We start from the raw sequence: 16,896 nt of genomic DNA, 5'->3' as shown, positions 1-16,896 counted from the left end.
GGGAAGAAGGGGCTCTCTCTCTCTCTCTCTCTCTCTCTCTCTCTCTCTCTCTCTCTCTCTCTCTCTCTCTCTCTCTCGCTTTCGCGAGGAATCGACGCGTATGTATATAGGTATACCCGCGCGTCTTCTCTCACTCTTTTTCGCGCGAGCGCATCTGCAGAAAGGAACGAGGGGAGAGCGAGAGATAAGAGCCGCTGCTGCAGCCCTTTCGATGTGACTTATGCGCTTGTACGATATCCCCGCTTGCCCCCTTCTTGAGGGGCTCTCTCATCCCGTCTTTTTCTCCAACGTAATAACAACAATATACGCGCACGGAGCGCCGAAAAATCGCGCGCGAAAAGAGAGAGGGAGGGAGAGTACACACAAGAAGGATCCCTCTATCGCTGCATGCGCCGGGTTCTCGCGTAATAAAGTTATCGAGGAAGAAGGAGCTCCCTCGGCGGCCCGCGGGGGGCGGGAGGGAGGGAGGCCGCCACCGCCGCCGCCGCTGGAAGCAAAACCAGTTTAGAGATGTGTTTTAAGCGAGAGGTTGCACGCTTAAAAAAGCAGTAAGAGAGAGAGAGAGAGAGAGAGAGAGAGAGAGAGAGAGAGAGAGAGAGAGAAAAACAAATGGAGCGAGAGGGAGAAAGGAAGCGAGCGAGAGAGACGAAGCTCGCTTGAGAACAACCGCGCGCGCACTGCAGCGCCGAGAGAGGTAAAAGATGAAAGGCAGAAAAAGTCAGAGGCGTGGCGGGGCGAGATGAGAGCTGCTGCTGCTGCTGCTGCCGCCGACGAGGCTCCTGCCGTCCCTGCAGAGAGAAAGAGAGAGAGAGAGAGAGAGAGAGAGAGAGAGAGAGAGAGAGAGAGAGAACCGACCATTCCGGCCTCTAGCACACGTCTTCATTAGTCCAGCATCGCGCTGTCGCCTCAATGGCGTAGACGCCGAGCCATAGTCGTAGCAGGGCATCAGAGTACGACTCCTTTCCGTGTGTCGTATGTATGCCTATATACTCGCCGCCGATTTTGCGTACCCATATGCACGCTCGCCTTTCGATCTCTCCTCCCGCGTCCCGCGGTATATACCTGTACGCGGATTTATACTTTATTCATGAGCCGCGCGCGTTCTTTTTGCGCCGAGAGGTGTGACGAGTGAGAGAGAGAGAGAGAGAGAGAGAGAGAGAGAGAGAGAGAGAGAGGAGAACGAGTACATGATTGAGATGTTTATGGCGGATCGGAACTTGAGCTGCAATTTGCGATTTTAAGTCAATGGACTGCGCGCCCCGTCGGATTTTTTCTCTCCTTTGCTCCGGACTTTCCCCTCGTCGACACTTACCTGCGACGATTTTTTTATGCTGCAAAAGGGAGAGAGGCTAATGTACATAGGTATGCATAGCTTTTTCGAATCTCGTATATTTGTTACAGGAAAATCAATGAGATGATAACAAAATAACGCATCGGTACTATCACAGTATAAAAACTACGTCTCGGATAGCATACAGTATAATGAAGTCGTATACGTATTTAAGAGATTTCAACTTGACGGAGAAGTAATTTTTTTTTTTTTTTTTTTTTTTTTTTGATATTACAGTTTTTTTATCAACGATGAATTGGGATCCCCCCTGTGCGTATTACATTGAGCGCTATGACACCGAAACGATTACTGGAAGATATATTGCATAGCATAGTTGATTATTATTATCGGTATTACGCGAAAGCTCTGATGGTTTAATCGTAAACATTCATATTCGAATCGTCAAAATATACAAGCAACAGACTCCCCCGCATATAAAATTATACATCCCCATCTTCCCCGCAGCCGAACTGCGCTTGACGTTTATAAAATCTAAAAGGTCCAACTATACATAGGCATTATACGCAATAATACTACTACACACTCCAAAACGATCCTTCCTGACGTTAATCAGCCGTATACATAAATATCACGCGACATAATCAGCGGCGGAGGACAAGACGTGGTTTTCATAACGCTCGGCAAATACAGCCGCGCGAGAGTCTATAGACTCGTCGCGGTAATTGTATTTACACTCTTCGGAGTGGCTTCTCTGTTTGCTCGGCGCATTATGATGAATCTCGAGAGAGCCGATGATGAGAAGGCGGGGGGGGGGAGGGGCGACGACAAAAAAGTCAAGCACGACTGATTTCGAGTGCGCGCGGTTTCATTTGAATTTCGAACATATATCTGTTGTATGTTTATACCCATATCGCGGTTTCGCGAGGCTGAGCCTCTTCCTCTTCTTTTCCTTCTTTCTCTCTCTCCTGCATCGTATTACTTGTAGACATTGCGGAGAACCGATTTACATTTTCCAGTTCGTTAGCAGCCTGAACTTCCAGACGACGTTGGGCCCGATCTCCGAGACGTAGAGGGCCGTGCCGTTGGGGCAGGCGGCGATCTCGTGCGGATTGCTGAACGACTGAAATCAGCAGCAGGCCGGCGATGATTATTGTAATTTGCAAGGATGAGAGAGACGTTGCTCGCGCGAACCGGAGGTGCAATTTCGCGCGCGCGAGAGAGAGAGAGAGAGAGAGAGAGTGAAAGGATACATTGTGCGCGGCTGTCCGCGCGACGCCCGAGTGAGATGTTCGCTCGTAATGAGCGAGGAGTATACGGGTGAAAATAGTTAATTTTTCGGAGAGCCGGAGATTATATAGCTCGGGCCCTTCTCGGAGTTTTTGGCTTCTTCGTTCGGCTCCGCGTCCCTCGGAATTTTCAAATTCCAGCGTCGAAGGTAGTACGTTTATACCGCCGGTGTTAAGCGACGCGTATCAACCTCGCCGATTACGTTCGGTAAAAGACGCATGAACTGCCGTCGTAATAATTTGCGTAGGCGTAATTTGCAAAGGTCATAACTCTCTCACTCGTGATCGTGCGTTGTACCGTTAAGGATTCACATCCGTGCGATTTGCGCCTCTCCGATTCTCGCGTCTCTATATCCAAGCGAAGGCATTAGACGTTTGTTTTGTTCAACTTACGTCGTAGGTCGGTCCCCAGGTCGAGATGACCGAGCCGCGATCGGGATTGAGAGTGAAGCCCATGACCGGATTATTCGGTGTCGTCGGTCCGTTGATGGCGTACAGCATGTCATCTGCAATGCAAAAAGATCAAAAGGTATATGTATATAAAACTTTCTCGTCCTCGCTTTAATCTCTCGGACAGCGAATTCCGCGATAAAAATCGGACGCGCATAAACTACCGTCTTACGAGTGTTTTATATAAGCCGCCGCCGCCGCCGCCGCCGCCGCCGCGATGAATAATAAAAAGAGAACGCGAGGCAAAAAGTCCCTCTCGAGGATTTATTCCTCTGCTCGATCCCTCGTACGCGAGGTACATCAGTTACATCCGGCCGAATAATGCGCCGGTAACCCGAGCCGCGCGGAGTGCAAGTTTTGACGAGTTTATTAAATATCCCGCGGCCTCTCAGCTTGCGCAGAAGGACTTTACAGCTTATATCCACCGCGTCAACGAGAAAGAATAAAAGCGGGAGGAAGCGAGAGGGGCAAAAAGAAAAGAAGCGATTACCGTGCGAAGTGACGCCGAAAATCCGGCAGACACCTGGCCGGTGGATAACCAGCGGCGGCCAAGAGAGCATTTGCTGCGGCTCCTTCTCTCCGTCCGCAGCTTGTTGCTGCTGCTGCTGCTGTTCCAGAGATGCCGTCAAGTTGAAGCAGACTATGCGCTGGTGCTCACGGTCGGCCACGCAGACGTCGCCGCGCTTCAGGATCGTCAGGCTGTGCGGCACCCGCAGTCTCAGAAAGTCTGCAATTGTATTTATTGTTTTTCTTTGGATCGTAAAAGTGTAAGCCGATTTTTGTACATTCGCGCGTCGCGGCTTTCAATGCGTATAAAATTCTAAAGCTGTTCGCTTTCTCCTCGCGCACAATGAAATGAATGCACGCCTACTCTCTCTCTCTCTCTCTCTCTCTCTCTCTCTCTCTCTCTCTCTCTCTCTCTCTCTATACGTTCTATTCATGCGCGAAGAGATTTTTTTATCGGAGCCTTTACACGCCGCTTGTCATATTTCGTTATGCGAGGGTTGAACAACGCCGATTTTTGTTTCTTCGGAAAAACGGCCCGACCGAAAGGACTTTCTAATTGCCCATTTGACGAGGCATAATATCGGTTTTCCGAGTCCCTCGATTTTTCAGAGAGACAAAGACCTTTCTCAAAAATAACGACTCTTGAGAAAATCCCGCAGCTTATCAGATCGAGTCGGGAGAGTAAGCGAAACAAAAGGAGTATATGCGTACCTTCATTGCCGTAGGGTGGAAGCTGCCCGATGACGTTGCCTTGCGGGTTGAAGATGAGGATCCGGTCGTTGCAGTAACCGTCGGCCACGACGATCTCGCCGCTGTTCATCACCGCGACGGCCGTCGGCTGGCAAAAGTGTCCCGAGTCGTCTCCCGGCACGAAGCGCTCGCCCAGCACCAAACTCGGCTCGGGCTGTTGGTTGACCTCGCCTCGCTCCCGCCGAGGGAACTGCCAAGCGGACAAAGAGCACATTATACATTATACGTAGTTTCGCCTGCGCGATGAGAACGATTTTTCTCGGACAGCTTTGGCCTTTCTCCGAGGAGGGACAATGCCTTAGCTCGGGGGAATAAAAACTACGGTTTAACGGTGCTGAGCACTGTGAAGAGAAAATCGGAGCTGGCGTACAAAAAACAGACTCCGGAACGAGACGTTTTCGAGAGAAGCATATTGGGCGTTTGGCTCACCTTGAAGACTTGGTGCAGAGCGACATCGGTGAGCCAGAAGTTGCCGGCCGGGTCGACGTGCACGCCGTGCGGCAGGTAGAACGCGTCGCTGCCCCATTCGTCTTCCACCTCGCCGCTCTCCGGATTCAACGTCAACACCGTATTAACGCCGATGGGCCCGTCCAGCGCCTTTGTGTACTGGTAGTAAGCGTCGAACGAGCTGCGAATCATAATAATGCTGGGTACACAGTGTCCGGCTTTACAATGCTCGCTGCATCGGGCGATTTCAAAGCGCGCCCGTCGGGTGCGCATGTACGCGCATTGTGCTGCACGTGCGCAAGGAGAGTAAAAGAGAGAGAGAGAGAGAGAGAGAGAGAGAGAGAGAGAGAGAGAGAGAGAGAGAGCATTATTCGATACACAGCCGGTGCACGGGAGCGCGACGCTTTCATTTGGTCGGGGAACAATGCGGGGGAGGTGGAGATTTTCCCGAGTAGCCGGTCTTGTTCGTACTTTTTTCGCTTCTCTCGGCCTTATTCGAAAGAGAGCAAGCTACCGACACGCCGGAGGCCCGGGAGATCGATTTACGAGGATATTATTGCTCGCTCGAGCGCGCGGCCCCGAGTGATCCCGTGTAATATCCACCTTTACTCGGCCATCTCCGATTCCGAGCGACCGACTGCGTGAGAACTCGAGAGAGCGATCATCTCTCTCTCTCTCTCTCTCTCTGCAACCGAGTGACTCGGACGACTCAATCGCGCTGTGTTTTTCTTCGAGCGCGCGCGTAACTCATCAGCCCGCGAGGAACAACACGTTTGCGCGCAGCGGTGCGCTTACGAGGATAATGTAAAGAAACAACACGGCTAGCAGGCGGCGGTGTATTTTTCGGAGCCCGCATAAATCTCGCTCGCTGAATCGTGTGCATAATCGCGGCGCTTTTTTCCCTTCGCACAAGTGTCCCGCGTGTATACAAAGGAGAAGAGAAGGGAGCCGTATGTAGGTGCGGACTCGCGCCGTTTTATCGAGAGCTGCATCTACACTCGATCGTTGAGAGCAGCGGCGCGTCGCGCGTCTCCTTTTTCTCGCTCGGCGCTGCAGTCGTAAAGCGAAGCTTTTTATACGCGCCGGAGAGAGAGAGAGAGAGAGAGAGAGAGAGAGAGAGAGAGAGAGTGTTGGGAGAGGAAGGAAAAGGAGTAAACACAAAGAGAGAAGAAGGAACGGAAGAGAGGTGTTATTGGCTCGGAGTGGAGGTGGCGGGGGTCGCACCTTGCGTATACTATCTGTTTCAAAAGGTTGGACCCTCGACTCTCTCTCTCTCTCTCTCTCTCTCTCTCTCTCTCTCCCGTTCGATCTGTCGCGCGGCTCGTTCTTCGCGATGCCCTCGCTTGTCTTACCAGGGAAAACATCCCGAAGGTGCGCGCGCGCGCGCGAGCAAACAAAATCTAGAGAGGCTCTTTTACCTCGGACGCGGACTATACCTGCGCCTCGAGAGGAGGGCGTTAATTCCGAGCAAATAGATTATCCGCTGACTCGGAATTTGTTGTCCACGCGCCCCGAGTGCCCGAGCAAATATACAGCTGATTAGTATACCGTCGCAGCTGCGTCTATTTGTCCAGCTCGTTCGATGGCTCGCGTACGTATGCACAAAAAATTCGAGCACCTGTCGATCGATCGCGACAAAATCGATACTCAGGATCGCCGATCCATCACGCGCGACTATATAGAGGCGGAAAAAATGTGCGACTCTCACTCGTATTCCCAGATGTGATCGCCTCGATGGAAGACGACCGGTCGGCCCTGGGGATCGACCGAGACTCCGGATACCTGACCCAAGCCCTGGGGACTCTTCCAGTTCTCGTCCTGAACGGGCTGCTTCGCCAGGAAGGCCTCCTGGCTGGCCCTCGGATCGACGCCCTTCTCGTGCGGCAGCCGACACTGCCAAGGAGTGAAAAATCGTATAATCATACGAAACGTGCACAGTGCGCGGAGGAATGGAACATGGACTATGTGCTATACGCGCCACGCAACAGGTTCTGTCTACGCCAGGATTATCGATCCCGTGTTTACACCCACACACGTTCAGTATCTCCCGAACGAGCAGTCGATAACCTGGAGGCGCGTTATACCTGGAGGATGTCGAGGACGTTCTCGTAGAGTCTGGCGATGGCCTCGTTCTCGCGTCGCTCGTAGGCCAGTTCATTCTCCAGGCCGAAGTTGCCGCTGGCCGCGTCGTACTCCTCGCCGTAGACGGCCGCCGCTCTCGCCGAGCCCAGAACAGCCAGCAGCGCGACCAACAACTCAGGCATCTCGTCGCTCGCGATTCACCTGTGTCTCGAGCTATCGCACCCTCGCGACCTTTTCGCTGTATGCAGATGAGAGCAGGCTCGGATTAAGGGATATCGCACGCAGTTATTCGCTGCACTCCATTTCGCTCTCTCTCTCTCTCTCTCTCTCTCTCTCTCTCTCTCGCGGGACTGACTGCGGGCTACAGAGCTTTTCGGCGCGCAGGCGCCGCGAGAAAGCGGATACTTACGTCAGACGACGGCACACAATGCACGCACCCGGATGGCGAATAATCGATAGAGCGACGCGCAAGCGCAGGCGAGCCTGTTTCCCATAGGGGAAGCTTATGGCCCGCTCGAATTTTGAATTTCCCGCTGCGGCGGATGTTCTTTACACGGAGCAGAGAAGGGAGAGGAAAGTAGCGGGATAGAGTTGCAGGAGAGAGAAGTGAGTGAGGTTTTTGCGCGAGCCGAGCGTGGAACAATAAACGCGCGGACGGTCGTAAACGTTTTGCTTCTTACACGCGCGGCACGTTGCAACGCGCCTTCGAAATTGCTTGATTGCAGTCGCGGCCGTCGAGGCTGCAGTCGGTTGGGTTTCCTGCAAAGAGTATACACGTTGCGTACAGCTTTACAATGTACTTTATGCTCGTGTTTTTCGGATGAATCTTACTTGTGTATAGTAGTGTACGAATTTACATGGTGCTCGGATTCCGGACGTGGCCCAGCTAAAACATTCGCGCTTCTATATAATATAATACAGCGAAAAGGTGAACCGTCGTTTATGCGCAAAGTATAAATTTACCTCGATCCGCGAGAGCAAACAATACGACGTCGAGTAAGTCGTCCGCGTGAAACCCCCCGCGTTTTACAGTCTCGAATAAATTTCGAGCTTTAGCGCCGGCTCGTACTCGGAATAAGCGAAATAAACCCGTAAAGCGGCGCAATAACGCGAACATCGGCTCTTAAAAAGCGCGAATAATGAATTCCAGTCCCCCGCGCGTCTCTGCATACACGCACCCACACACACACACAGCGCGTGTACTTACAAGCGACCGGCCGCGATATCATTAGTTCGATCGCGCGCCGTCCTCTCTCGTGTCGTATACTCGCGCACAAAGCCCTCTATCTCTCTCTCTCTCTCTCTCTCTCTCTCTCTCTCTCTCTCTCTCTCTCTCCCCCGTGTGTATATGCCTACGTATACGTACTCTCGCGCCACGCGGAACAAAGCTGCTGGAGAACAAGAGAGGGAGAGAGAGAGCAAAAGCCGCGTTACGCGCGCGCTCGTGTGCTGCAGCGCCGTATGAACGTGCCATATGCGGGGGCCGTTAATAAACGTAACCGATCGCTCGCCGCAAGAAAGCGTGTTCGCATCGGGAAAAATCGATGATCGGGACACCGGATAGTATCGCGCATGCATAGTGCGGAGATACATATAGTACGTTGTCGCGTGTTCGATCGAGAGGGCAGGCGACGGAGCAGCTAATCGAACGGAAAAACCGCAAGCGAAAGCGAAAAAGTTAGTGTATCAGGTATCCAGTCGACTTCCTCGCAGTAGCTTCTGCGGTTTGATCGCTTATGCCTACACTGGTTGATCGTCCGCCGATTTTTTTCCCCATCGCCTTTTTCTCCAGCAGCACTCGGAGCTCGTCCGCGAAGCGCAAATATTATCCGATGGCATAACAATCGCGCGCGCGTCTCGATGCTGTTTTGCGAAACCCTCATCAAACTGCGCGGCGCGAGAGCCGATAAAGCCGTTCGCTCCGCGGACGCAGGGACTGCATAAGGCAAACCTTCGCGTGTCCCGGCTAACGATGCTGAAAATACAAGCTCGAAAGCGGCTTTATAACTCACGTCGAAATAAATCACGTCCGCGCTCAGCGGCTATACACTCTCCCCAAGTGTTTTCCAATCAAACTCATGCATATTGCAGAGCTTCCGCGCAATCAGCGCATCGCGCGCGCTTCTCCGATCGAGGCATTACCATACATGCGTCGTGCCTCTACATACACCTATACAACGCATGCATAACGATTTCGCGATTCCGCGCCGAAGAGGACGCGTGGCTCGGTTTGTTCAAGCTGTCCTGGCGAACACCTACACGCGCGCGCGCCGCTCCCTCTGCCGCGTGGTCCGTGTTTGTTAGCTCGGCGCATACACGCGCATGTATACCAGTGTATAGGTATAGTATGGCTAAGCACACGGGCGAGAAACGTAGAAAGTAGCCGCGGAGAGCCGAGAAAATATTGTGTACGGGCCCGTTTCCGTGTGCGGGGCGTCGCGCCGCGGGACCATTGTCCTGCCAGAGCAGCGCACGGGGTCCGAGAAAGAGAGAGAGAGAGAGAGAGAGAGAGAGAGCAGGTACCGGCAGCAGCTGGAACACACCCTCGCTCGGGGTTCTCAATTTTCCTGCTTGCGCTTTTTCGCGCCCGAGAGCCGAGCCGCTGCAGCGCTTGTGTATAACATTATGGGCGCAAGGGAGAGAGAGAGAGAGAGAGAGAGAGAGAGAGAGAGCCAAAAAGCCTTGAGCCGCGGCCTTGTCCGCTCTTCCCCCATTCGTCGGCCGTCCCCCGATGTCCCTTTTGCTTTTTTCGCAGATGTTTGTGTTTTTACGCCTCGCTTGCGAATCATGTAATGCGACTACGTTTATTTGCTTTGCGCGCTTTTATTTTTTTCCAAGTACATCGGAGAGAAGTGAGGAATCGAAGGATGCAGGCTCGTTGCGAATCTCGCTGTCTTCATCACGCGCGGCGCGCGTTAACGAGGCGCTTTATGAGCTTCGGTCGCGGCTCTCTTGAGACGCCGAGTGTATGCTCTTTCGAAGCCTTTGATTTTTTCCCCTCGGATTCTCAGGAGATGAGACGAAATAAAAGACGGAGTCGACGACCTCTCTTGGAAAACAAGTATTTTCCTATGCGACGCCGCGCATCTTTCGGTCTCTCTCCAGCAGTATGCGGCTCGCGTACGGTGTTTTATGCGTCTCCACGTGGAATATAAATACTATGTGGCGCGCGTCGGGAGTCGAGCAAACGGAGTCGCGAGAGTTTTTGCTCTTCTCTCTTTCTATACGCGATAACCTCGCGGCGAAGGAGCATCCATCACGATGAATTATTTCCATCGGGGCTAGCGACTAATTTTTTTCCCGCGCGCGCGATCCCTCGGGAAGTCATTAAAAAGCTACAACACTTGTTGCCGCCGCCGCCGCCGCCGCCTTCGCCGCCACTCGGGAACCTGCTGCTCCGAAAGGCCGCCGCGCTATAATTCATCACCCCCAAATCAGCGTTCGGAGGCCCATCTCTACACGACGGGCCCGGTGAAAATGTTCTAGCAAAGGGGCCCGATTCCCGGCGCACCTGTCTCTCTTTCTTGAGGAAAAAACAACACGCATATAGGCACTGCGCGGATCCGGAGCCTGCTTAGCGAGCGCGGCGGGGAAATTTGTTGTTTATTTGCGGGGCCTGCCGTCCCCTCCGCGCGCGCTCGCGAAAGGGCCCGAGAGTTGAGAACCGCCTGTAGTCGGTTCTCTCGCTCTGCCATTTTGAGATATCTCGGGACTCGTGAGCAGGTATATAGGTATACAGGCAAGCGCGGCTGTGTGTAGTGTCGGGCTCCGCCGCGATGGAGAGAGAGGGAGAGAGAGGGAGAGAGAGAGAGAGAGAAGAGTTGGTATCTCAATCAGGCGCAGAACTTGGGGTGCTCTCTCTTTCTCTCTCTCTCTCTCTCTCTCTCTCTCTCTCTCTCTCTCTCTCTCGGCAGACCCCCGAGTGCATAAACGCCGCCGTCCCCGCTACGGTCTTGCCTGGATGGTGGGGAGGCAGAAAGAGAGAGAGAGAGAGAGAGAGAGAGAACTTCGGCCGCGCCGAGCCGTCACAACTCAATCTAGTTCCTCGGAGGCTGCGAGACCGCCAAGAGCCCCGCTGCCGACGTTCCCCGATCGCTCGCTCTCGTGTGTTATAGCCAGGCAGTCGGTGCGCTGCTCCCGAGACGCGCAGTTCCTGCATCTCAGTGCCGTGGACTGCCGCGCACGTAGTATACACAGTGCGAGAGACAGCGACGCGTATACAGTGTGCCGTTGTGTGTGCAGCCTTCTTCGCTCTCGAATAATGTGATTGACCGTGCTCCGTAGCCCCGCACGCAACTCTGCAAACGAGGTAATTATACATCCACTTTGCCTCTATTAGTTCGCTATAGGGCTTCTCCTCGGCGACGATGAGCTTTAATTGGCGCGCCGAGGATAAAAACTCGAGGGAGCGCGCACGCTTTTTCGAATCGTCGATTGAGTTATATTCTTCTTGAGCGGCTATATTCTTATTTTGCAGATGACAATCTCTCGAGGGCCCCCGGCTTTAATTGAATTTCATACATGTTAATCGAGAGCCAGAGAGATCGCGAGCGTTGATTAAGATTGAGGGGACACGACGCGCATTATTAGTCTGTCGCAAACGAACAAGCTTCATAACTCTAGCCTGCACACGCTACATTACGCCATCGATATAATATATAACGCGCGCGCAATAAACTCGGTTCAATGACTCCGCTTGTGCGTCCCGCTAATTCATCTCTCTCGCGCGCTGCTTTCCTCCGAGTCACTCGAATTAGTTGAGCTAATTCGACGCAGCGTGTACAGGGCAACCGGACCGTCCACTCTTATCTCTCCTTGTACGATGCGCATAGTCGATGTACACTTTCACGAGACGACGTTCGCCGCACAGCGTTTGCGCGCACGATAAGGCTTATCCAGCATATACGCGATCGCGCCGCCGCGCCGGAGCGAAAGACGCTCAGCAGAGGATGGCGCGGGTAAAAATTGAACGCGCATTCCACGAGGCTGTCACGTACGAAAGCCGAGTGCGCATCTCTATTTTTAAACGCTCCTCGTCGCCCCGCGAACGGAATAAGTTAAGCATGGAAGAGCCGCACGCGCGCTAGTGGCACACGCACACACACACACGCACACCAGTCGCGGCTATAATAGCAGCTTTATAACGCGCGCACGAGCTTTTTGGACATCGGCGGGGATTGATGTAGCTGTGCAGTCGATGAAAATTTATGTTTGCCGCTTTAGCCAGCGGCTCATACGAGTGTATGAATATTGAATACACCCTCAGATGGGACACGCTATCGCGCGATGATGCGACGTCGTTAACATTCCTATTTATTTTGAAACCGGAGGCCAGGGTCGCTCTGCTAAAACATTACGCCGCGCACGTTTGTAAACACGCGACCGACTCTCTGCCTCCTTCTCTCTCTCTCTCTCTCTCTCTCTCTCTCTCTCTCTCTCCCTCTCTCTCTCTCTCTCTCTCTTTGCGGCTCTATCGCGCTTTTACTTTGACTGTGAGAATCGAAAATCGGTAGGAGATCGGTCGCAAAAAGCGCAATGTTTTGATCCCTCGATAAGCCGCTGTTGCCACGTGAGAGAGCTTCAGAATTTGAGGAATTCGACGCTCGGCTTTGTTTCTCTGTAATAGATTGTAGGAGAGCTTCGGACGCCGAGTCGTTTGGGGGCGAGTTATGCGCATACCTCGTCTCTTCGAGTGACATTCCTACCGCGTTTTCGGATTCCCCGTTATGCCTTTTTCATCGGTTTAAATAGCTCTCTCTGATATCTCTATACAGAGCCCTTCTCCAAGCGCGTGCCTTTCTTCACGCGGGATAAAAAGCGGAGAAAAGGGGAGGATACGCGGAACGCGCTGAGTGAGAGATCATCGCTGGCAATTTTCTCGCACTCCCCGCTCCTCGATCGGGTATCTAATTCCCGATATTATCGTCGATGGCATAGCATCGTCAATCCCGCGAGATCGCACGGAGCGATGCGCATCGTTCCCGATTTCTTCCTCAATCGCTCGCCGATCTCTCAGGCTCGGCCAGTTCCGTTCTCACCGACTGTGCTCTATGTGTACTCAAGGCTCTTCTCTCTTTCCGCAGGACGCGCAACGTCGCCGTCATGTCCTGCCGGTGTCACAGCTCGACGCTGCTGCTGACGCTGCTGCTGCCGCTGCTGCTGCCGCTGATGCTGGCGGCGGCTGGTCGGACCTCGGGAAGCAGCAAGGCGGCCCTGCCGATCAGCATGGTCCAGAGCAACTCCAGCGAGACGGCCCTGCTCGTGGAGGAGCAGCAGCCGCTGGAGAACGCGACGGTGAGCTGCGACGACGCGAGGCTCAGGTGCGCCTACAGGACCGGATGCGGCAGGGCTCTGCAGCACTACCTGACGCTCTGCGCCTCGTCGCTGCAGGGCGGCGTCAACGACTGCCCGGAGATTTGCCAGCACGCGCTCATCGGGCTCATGAGCACCGACGAGGGCAAGGAGCTCATGATGGTGAGAGAGAGAGAGAGAGAGAGAGAGAGAGAGAGAGAGAGAGAGAGAGAGAGAGAGAGAGAGAGCGAATCCGGCTTGGGATTCTTTACGTTTTTAGCCGGAGGCCTTTTATTTACGGGGCCGAAAGCATATAAAGATCGGAATCCGGACGCGCTCTTTGGCAGGCGCGCGGAATTCCTTTGTGAAAACCGCCTATCTCGATGACTTGTAAACGCTCGACATAATATTCGATGTTTGTTTATAGACTCGATAATTCCGATGCGTATAGCCGATCGGTCACGGGGCTCAGCGCGCATTACCGTCGCGGCTTATCCGAAAAGATAACATTTAACGCAGCGTGAGCGCAGCAGAAACAAACGGTAGCGCACACCTCAATGGGATCCCTCCAGCCTCGAGCCTCGAGAGAGAGGGCCGGAGAATAAAAAACACACACGCGCACAAAAGCGGCCCTTATTTCCCCGGGACGACTCGAGGGAGGATTGACGAAGGAAGAACAGCTCATTATGCCGTTGTGCGGCCCCGAGCGAAAATATTCGCGGAACGAGAAAAATAATACGAGAGAGTGTAACGAAGGGTAACTCGTGTCTTTTGCAGTGCGACTGCGCGGAGAACGACGTCATGTGCAAGTTCTCGAAGCAGCGCGCGGAGATCTGCCGGGCGAGCGTCACGGCGACGATGAACCGCACGAGGGTGTCCTGTCGGGTGGCCACGTGGATCTGTATCGCCGACACTCTCTGCTCCACGGCCCTGCAGTACTACAATGAGAACTGCAAGCGCATGTTCCACGGCAAGAAGTGCACCAAGCGGTGAGTACAACTGCATATGTATTAGGCCGACGTTAATGAACCGATTGAGCGACAGTTTGCGCGCGGAGCAGCTTCGTTAGGCTCGAATTGTGCTTATTAAAACGATTATTTAGCTTTCCTTCTCCGCCGGCTCGGGAGCCGTACACGCGCAGAGAGAAGAAGCGTGAGACGAGTCCCCGTGAGAAGGCATTACAGTCGCGCTATCCCGATCGTACGAATTCGAAATTCGCCCTCCGTATACCTATAACAAAGACCTGTTTGCCGCAGCTGCCGCAACTCGATCAACATCCTGCGGAGGCAGGAGAAGGCCGAGAAGCTGAACACGTGCTACTGCGACGGCATCGAGGAGTACGACTGCACCGCGATACACCGCAACATGGACGAGCTGTGCTTCAACAAGCCGGCCCAGCACAACTACCGGGAGCAGCAGCTGGGCGCGGCCGGCGGAGCTGCCAGCGGCGGGGGCGGAAAGGGCACCGGCTACAGGAACGAGGACCCCAGGAGGGACAGGCTGCCGGCGAACGCGGCCGTCCGACGGGAGAGCACCTCCTGGAGGATACTGCTGCTCGGGCTCGTGCTCCTGCTCCACTCCCTCCTCGGCCGAGAAGGTATAACGCCATGTATTTTTCTTTTTATTGCACCGCGCGCTTGGAAATGGAAAGAAAAAGGCCTTGATTTATTCAAATAGCGTTTTTACGAGCCGGATTATCGGTACAATGGAAACGTCCGAGGATTAGGTAAAGGAGAAGAGAGAGAGAGAGAGAGAGAGAGAGAGAGAGAGAGAGAGAGAGAGAGAGAGCGGAGAAGGGAAGGATCTTCGACGGCGCAGCGGACCCCCGACCGGAAAGGACATATTAGGAGAGACGAGAGAAAAGAGGCGGGAATAGATCTCGGCCGCTCGAAGGACCGGGTGCTCCGGGTCGTGTTTTTTATCGCCGAACCGCTCGTTTTCTTCTCTCCGCTTGTATACATGCCTCTTTTCTCCTCTCTCTCTCGCTCTCTCTCTCTCTCTCTCTCTCTCTCTCTCTCTCTCTCTCTCTCTCTCTCTCTCTCTCTCCTTCGTTCTTCGGGAAAGCTCGGGGAGAGGACTGAGCGGTGCCGCTTTTGATTCTTTATCGGCCCGTCGGCGGAGCTATGTGACGCAAAAGCGACCAAAACTGAGCCTCTTCGCTATTTTCAGAATGAGCGGAGACGAGCACTGGCACCGACTGCTGGCAACTCCCATGAACGAACGTGTGTCCGGAAACAGTATTTTTGCGAGTGAACGACCAAAGACTCCGTAAACGTTTACGTGGAATCATCAGGGGACATCGTCATCGTCGCGAGGAAATGCCGGAGGAAAAATTCGCGCCAAAGACAAGAGGAGAAGAACGAGAGCAGCGCAAGAGAAGAGAAAGAGAGCGGAGAGCGAGCGATCCCTTAAACATTCTGCATAGTAAGTAGGCTGCCGCGAGAGCGAGAGTACGTCTACAAGCGAGACGTACCTATATACAGCCATACGGATGAACGTTTTGCGCGGCGCCCGATGAGAGACGACCAAGCGACCACTTCCGTTTTGTAATGTAGATTAATTAATGGAGATTATGGCTTGTAGCAATTATCATATAGTAATTTATATCTCGTATAGGGCTGACGAGTGCGCGCGGCCAGGGGAGGGGGGTTCATTATTCTGTACGTGAAATCCGAGCTTTCGCCGTTCCTTTTTCATTTAACTTTATTATTTTTAATATTATATTGATAGTTTTTCTTTTTTTTCTATTAGAAATTGGTTATATATATATATTTACTCCAAAGTTAGAGAAGACCTGATTTTATACAATGCACGGAAATTATGCTCGTAAATAAGAAGACCGTAATTCGAGGATGATTCTTTTATATCTTTTTTTTTGTTTCTTGTTGTCATATTATTTTAACTAGTTGATGAGAATCGAAAAGTTTCGATTTCGTTATGGAACTGGTGTTGTTGCGTAAACTATCATCCTACTTGACAAGTGTATGATTATTATTATTATTTTCTGTACAGCCGAGAGCGAAAAATTGTTGAATTCGATTGTGTAGATTTTATGTGTACCTGTATTGTGTGTGTATATGCGAGATTTGTAAAAAAAAAAAGAAGAAGAATTGAAATCGGCAGCGACGGGATAATGATTATATTGTATATGTACAACTGATCGAGCGTAAACGAAACTGGATTAAGTGTAATAATGCACGTACGATTTTTAATGAACAATGTGACTCCGAGTCATGGCGAATTATATTGTGTTCCTATAACTATCTTACCGTCTTACCGACTCTCGTGCGTATCGGTGTGCGTCTGTGTGTTTCTTTCTCTCGTTCGATTCGGCGAATCACCGCGCGCACTTTGAATCGAACGCGTTCTCGTAATTTTGAAACTGGTTTCGCAGATATGTAGAAGCTAAACAATTGGCGATTCAAAGCGCGCGCGACCAAATACGTCGATTTCGAAGGGCTGCATCAGTTTGTTACTTTTCATTGTGTTCAACATCCGACGCATAGCACGAGGACCTATATATATATATATATATATATATATATATATATATATATATATATGTGTGTGTGTGTGTGTGTGTGTGTGTGTGTGTGTCGGCTTTAGTCTTTTTTCGTTTACCAAGAAGGAGCGACTACTAACGCAATTGTAAATATGTCCGATAATTCATGTTCTCTCTTGTACATAGAAATTTCCACGAAGTCGCGAGCACGGAATTGAACGAACTATATATTATGTTATTGATAATCGTACTATACATGCGTACAACAGATGAAGGGTTTATAATATTCT

The 16,896-nt window shown here is 52.3% G+C and overlaps 2 protein-coding genes across 2 annotated transcripts; one reads left to right on the top strand and one right to left on the bottom strand.

The window, feature by feature from the left end:
* Positions 1-1,369: 1,369 nt before the first annotated feature.
* Positions 1,370-7,207, bottom strand: LOC100114818 (peptidyl-alpha-hydroxyglycine alpha-amidating lyase 2). The gene is made up of 7 exons (XM_016988009.3): positions 6,816-7,207; positions 6,440-6,624; positions 4,714-4,912; positions 4,246-4,474; positions 3,518-3,754; positions 2,971-3,083; positions 1,370-2,411 (listed from the first exon to the last, which is right to left on the bottom strand). Exons 1-7 carry the CDS (start codon positions 6,993-6,995, stop codon positions 2,295-2,297), a joined length of 1,260 nt encoding a protein of 419 aa, XP_016843498.2. The 5' UTR covers positions 6,996-7,207; the 3' UTR covers positions 1,370-2,294.
* Positions 7,208-10,827: 3,620 nt separating this feature from the next.
* On the top strand, positions 10,828-16,205 carry LOC100679468 (growth arrest-specific protein 1). Its single transcript, XM_031929039.2, has 5 exons — positions 10,828-11,122; positions 12,897-13,287; positions 13,882-14,093; positions 14,361-14,701; positions 15,274-16,205. The coding sequence occupies exons 2-5, from the start codon at positions 12,916-12,918 to the stop codon at positions 15,276-15,278; spliced, it is 930 nt and encodes a 309-aa protein (XP_031784899.1). The 5' UTR covers positions 10,828-11,122; positions 12,897-12,915; the 3' UTR covers positions 15,279-16,205.
* Positions 16,206-16,896: the final 691 nt, after the last annotated feature.

Source organism: Nasonia vitripennis, chromosome 4 (assembly GCF_009193385.2).
Source record: "Nasonia vitripennis strain AsymCx chromosome 4, Nvit_psr_1.1, whole genome shotgun sequence".
Taxonomy (NCBI): Eukaryota; Metazoa; Arthropoda; class Insecta; order Hymenoptera; family Pteromalidae; genus Nasonia; species Nasonia vitripennis.
This window is presented reverse-complemented; position numbering and strand designations above follow the sequence as displayed.

What these genes read in the sequence shown, in the direction of transcription:
- LOC100114818 (XM_016988009.3), bottom strand. Translation starts at nt 6,995, where the DNA reads ATGCCTGAGTTGTTGGTCGCGCTGCTGGCTGTTCTGGGCTCGGCGAGA. An exon ending in GATCACATCTGGGAATACGA is followed by an intron (nt 4,913 to 6,439) that starts GTGAGAGTCGCA and finishes TATGATTCGCAG; the next exon opens with CTCGTTCGACGCTTACTACC. An exon ending in TTTCGGCGTCACTTCGCACG is followed by an intron (nt 3,084 to 3,517) that starts GTAATCGCTTCT and finishes TTTGCATTGCAG; the next exon opens with ATGACATGCTGTACGCCATC.
- LOC100679468 (XM_031929039.2), top strand. Translation starts at nt 12,916, where the DNA reads ATGTCCTGCCGGTGTCACAGCTCGACGCTGCTGCTGACGCTGCTGCTG. An exon ending in AGGGCAAGGAGCTCATGATG is followed by an intron (nt 13,288 to 13,881) that starts GTGAGAGAGAGA and finishes TGTCTTTTGCAG; the next exon opens with TGCGACTGCGCGGAGAACGA. An exon ending in GGCAAGAAGTGCACCAAGCG is followed by an intron (nt 14,094 to 14,360) that starts GTGAGTACAACT and finishes TGTTTGCCGCAG; the next exon opens with CTGCCGCAACTCGATCAACA.